The 4,084-nt window shown below is 37.9% G+C and overlaps 1 protein-coding gene across 1 annotated transcript; it reads left to right on the top strand.

Moving 5' to 3' along the window:
* Positions 1–802: 802 nt before the first annotated feature.
* LOC133326378 (opsin Rh2) lies at positions 803–2,185 on the top strand. Its single transcript, XM_061535030.1, has 3 exons — positions 803–903; positions 1,084–1,574; positions 1,631–2,185. The coding sequence occupies exons 1-3, from the start codon at positions 826–828 to the stop codon at positions 2,175–2,177; spliced, it is 1,116 nt and encodes a 371-aa protein (XP_061391014.1). The 5' UTR covers positions 803–825; the 3' UTR covers positions 2,178–2,185.
* The last annotated feature ends 1,899 nt before the right edge of the window (positions 2,186–4,084 follow it).

The raw sequence follows: 4,084 nt of genomic DNA, 5'->3' as shown, positions 1-4,084 counted from the left end.
TCAGGCGTGGATTTTTAAAGAATATTTTTTTTCCAAGGGCCAGCCCTGCTTCAGGCGTGGATTTTTAAAGAATGCTCTTATACACACAGAAGATAGTGTTCTTCTATACAAAATTAAAACCACTGTGCCACGCGATGTTCATGTTTTAGTAGACATGGTGGCCATGTCAGAAGCCTCTACCGTCTACTGAAAAACTTGCAGATTTTTTTGCCACTTAGTAAAAAAAGTAATTACTGCCGACTGACCACAATGCAAGTGAATTTTGATTGCGTGCGGATTTATGTCGGATTTTTTTGTTTTGTTATTTTGTTGTTGTTGACGTTTTTGTGTTGTATGCCAAGTGCATAGCATATTAAATGAGATTTTTTGCATTGATTTGATGCACACAATGTGTGTTTCTATGCTTGTGTGTGTCTGCCAGACACATATCAAATTCAAATACTAATCGAATTAACTGAACAAAAACAACAAAACCAGCAGCAGCAACAACAACAATAAAATAAATCACAATTGCCACAAAATGCTTGAAAATTGTTTTGCGGTATAAAAAGGCTGTCGTTGGCATGAATGCTCTTTGATAAAATCAAAGCATTTTTTGGTATCAACACTTCGATAGTTCAATTCCGATAGCTGGCGAATTGAGTAGTTGGCATATTTTTGTTGTTGGTTTTTTTAAGTATTTTAGTTCGGGTTTTTTTTGTTGTGGAAATGTAATTGAAAATTGTAATCATTTAAATGCAAATTAATTTGAAGTGAAGTCCATTTTGAAAGCAACACAAATAAAATTCTACTTCCAAGGGTGTTGGAGATATTTGCATCCAAGCCATGAGAGATGACATGGAGGGATATTTCAAATCACCCCGGTTTGAGGCTCAAATGGGCAATGGCTCTGTATTGGATAGAGTAAGTAATAGCGGTTATTATTTAAAAAATAAAGAAAATAATTAATGAGGATAAATGAGGATGGACTAAGGCAGGACATTTGATGAAAATAAAAGTGGGATTTTTTATTTAAAATCCGATATGTCCTGTTTAGCAGAGAAGTCCTTTGGGATTTTAGTATGTAATTTAATTTTCCTACAGGTCACTCCCGACATGGCCCATTTGGTGAATCCTTATTGGGGTCGCTTTCCTCCGATGCCATCAGCAACCAGCCAACTTTTTGGAATTTTTACCGCAGTTATTATGGTTATATCCTGTTGTGGCAATGGCGTTGTGGTGTATATTTTTGGTGGAACCAAATCCCTACGAACTCCTGCAAACCTACTGGTACTAAATCTAGCCTTTTCCGATTTTTGTATGATGCTCTCCCAATCGCCGGTAATGATTATAAATTTCTATTTCGAAACATGGATTTTGGGGCCGATGTGGTGTGATATCTATGCAATATGTGGTTCAATGTTTGGCTGTGTCTCCATATGGTCTATGTGCATGATAGCCTTGGATCGGTATAATGTCATTGTGAAGGGCGTCTCGGGGAGGCCAATGACCGTGAAATTGGCCTTGGTGAAAATAACTTTTATATGGATGTTTGCAACATTTTGGACCCTGATGCCTCTATTGGGGTGGAGTGCGTAAGTCAACCGCGAATTTTAATTAGAAATATCGCTTATTTAAAATATCCCTACAGTTATGTACCTGAAGGAAATTTAACCGCCTGCAGTATTGATTACATGACACGCGATTGGAATCCACGTTCCTATTTGATCTCCTACTCGTTGCTGGTCTACTACACCCCCCTCTTCCTGATTTGCTACTCATATTGGTTTATAATCGCCGCCGTTTCGGCCCACGAAAAAGCAATGCGTGAACAGGCCAAAAAAATGAATGTCAAATCGTTGCGTTCATCGGAGGATTGTGAAAAAAGTGCCGAAGCCAAATTGGCCAAGGTGGCATTGACAACAATATCCCTGTGGTTTTTGGCATGGACACCCTATTTAATAATCTGTTATCATGGCCTGTTTAAATTTGATGGCCTAACACCAACAACCACCATTCTGGGTGCAACCTTTGCCAAAACCAGTGCCGTATACAATCCCATTGTCTATGGCCTAAGTCATCCAAAATATCGTCTTGTACTCAAGGAGAAATGTCCAATGTGTGTTTTTGGTTCGACGGAGGAACCAAAGCCGGATAGTGATACTCAAACCACCTCACAGGCAGAATCTCAGGCTTAGATTCAGGATTTATGAATGTGATGAATTACTGTTTTCGAAAAACAGGATATTCGATGAAAACTAAAAGCAATGCCAATAAAAATGGCCAAAAATATAACAAAAAAAAATATCACAAAACAAAATGGAATAGAACAATTTTAGCAAATTTGCATAAAAATGCATCAAAATAAACGAAACCAAAAAAAATATTTTATTAAAAATAAATGTTATTGCATACAGATCAATTGTATGAGTTTTTATTATTACAACTGTTAAAAATGATCGACATTGCTCCACTTTTAGCTTAGCTCCCACACAACGCTACATCCCAAACGTCGGTATTTATTTTAATTGGATGTAATTTTATATTTCCGATTGTCATTGCGTAGAAAATCTCTCTACAAAAATTTGCCAATATTGCTCTTTTTCGACAGATGGCTGTACTGATAGATTTCTCCTAACGTATCGATCAAACAATTTTAGATTTAGGCACGTTGGAAGGGTGACATTTCGCAATAATTTGCTGTTTTTTGTTTGGTGCAAAATAATTGACTTCTTCTTCCCCAACCTAATATTCTTGATCATTTTAACATGTCAGTCTGTCTGTTGTAATCACTCTAACCTCTGAACGTCTTTTATCTGCAGGCAGATCAAGTTCGAAAATGTACTATATCGATCCACGTTTAGGCATACTCCCCATATAAGGGCACCACAATTTTCGGTATTTATACCCTACACCACTATGTTGTCAGGGTATTATAGCTTTGTGCAGCCCCAAATGTTTGTAACGCCGCGAAATATTGGTCCTAGACCCACCTTTAAGTATACCGATCGTCATATCTCGACTAGCTGAGTCGATCTAGACATGTGTGTCCGTCCGTCCGTCCGTCTGTCCATTATAATTTGTAAACACGATACAGGCCACAGTTATGGACCAATCTTCACGAAATTTTGCATGTAGGATGGGTTCTGGCCAATGAAGATCCCTATTGTTTTTGGAAAAGATCGGTTAATATTTAGGGGATGAAATGGACCAAAAACATTATTTTTGTCGGTTTTTCTGGTCGCTCCAGATGGCCCAAACACCGCGAATTTTTGCATGGAGAAGGGGATCAGGCCGGAGAATAAGCATGCATGTTTTGATAAAGATCGGTCAATATTTAGCGGGTCAAATGGACCCTGACTTTTGTGTGAAAAATGACAAAATTTGTATTCTATGGCATATATATTTACTCCTGGAGGATGTAGACCCGAGGAGTTGATAGCATATCCAAGAGGAGTGGTTGGCCTTTAAATTGATACCAAATATAGTGATGTATCTACTCAGATGTGGAAGTTACAGTCAAATATTTACAGGGGCTTACGTATTCAGATATTATTTAGTAACCCATTACCACAATAGAGGGGGAAATATCGCGCTGATGGCTTTGCAATTTTTCATGAAGTTCCAGTTATGGTCAAGAACAACGCCTACAATTTTCGATGATGATCAGATTAAAATTTTGGGATGAAATGGACCGAAAACTTAATTTTTGTGTGTTTTCGAGTCGAGTATAATCCGAAAATCACAACACAACCCACCGTGAAGGTAATCTGGACAGGTAATTAGAAGGACTGTACTGAATATTCGAAAAAAGTAAGGAAGAGGTCTTGTTGACCTCTAATCGGACAAGAGGGGGCAAATATCACGAAATATTACTCAGACTCGGAATAAACATCCTCTGAAAGTTAGAGTTCGTGGTAGTTGTGTAGGGTATCGTATGGTCGGCCCCGTCCGACTATACTGCTCCGCTCACTGGTTTTAATATTAAGAGTGAAGGTAGATATTGTGATACAAAAAAATAGGTTCGAAATTGATGTATATCGATCATCAATCATCGATCATCAATTTTACATAGCCCCTCATATAATTATAACTCCAAATGTTC

The sequence above is a fragment of the Musca vetustissima genome, unplaced genomic scaffold, assembly GCF_032173495.1.
Source record: "Musca vetustissima isolate MV318-11 ecotype Yass unplaced genomic scaffold, APGP_CSIRO_Mvet_v1 utg31836, whole genome shotgun sequence".
In the NCBI taxonomy this organism is placed as follows: domain Eukaryota; kingdom Metazoa; phylum Arthropoda; class Insecta; order Diptera; family Muscidae; genus Musca; species Musca vetustissima.
The sequence above is the reverse complement of the archived record's forward strand: the minus strand, read 5'-3'. Positions and strand labels throughout refer to the sequence as shown.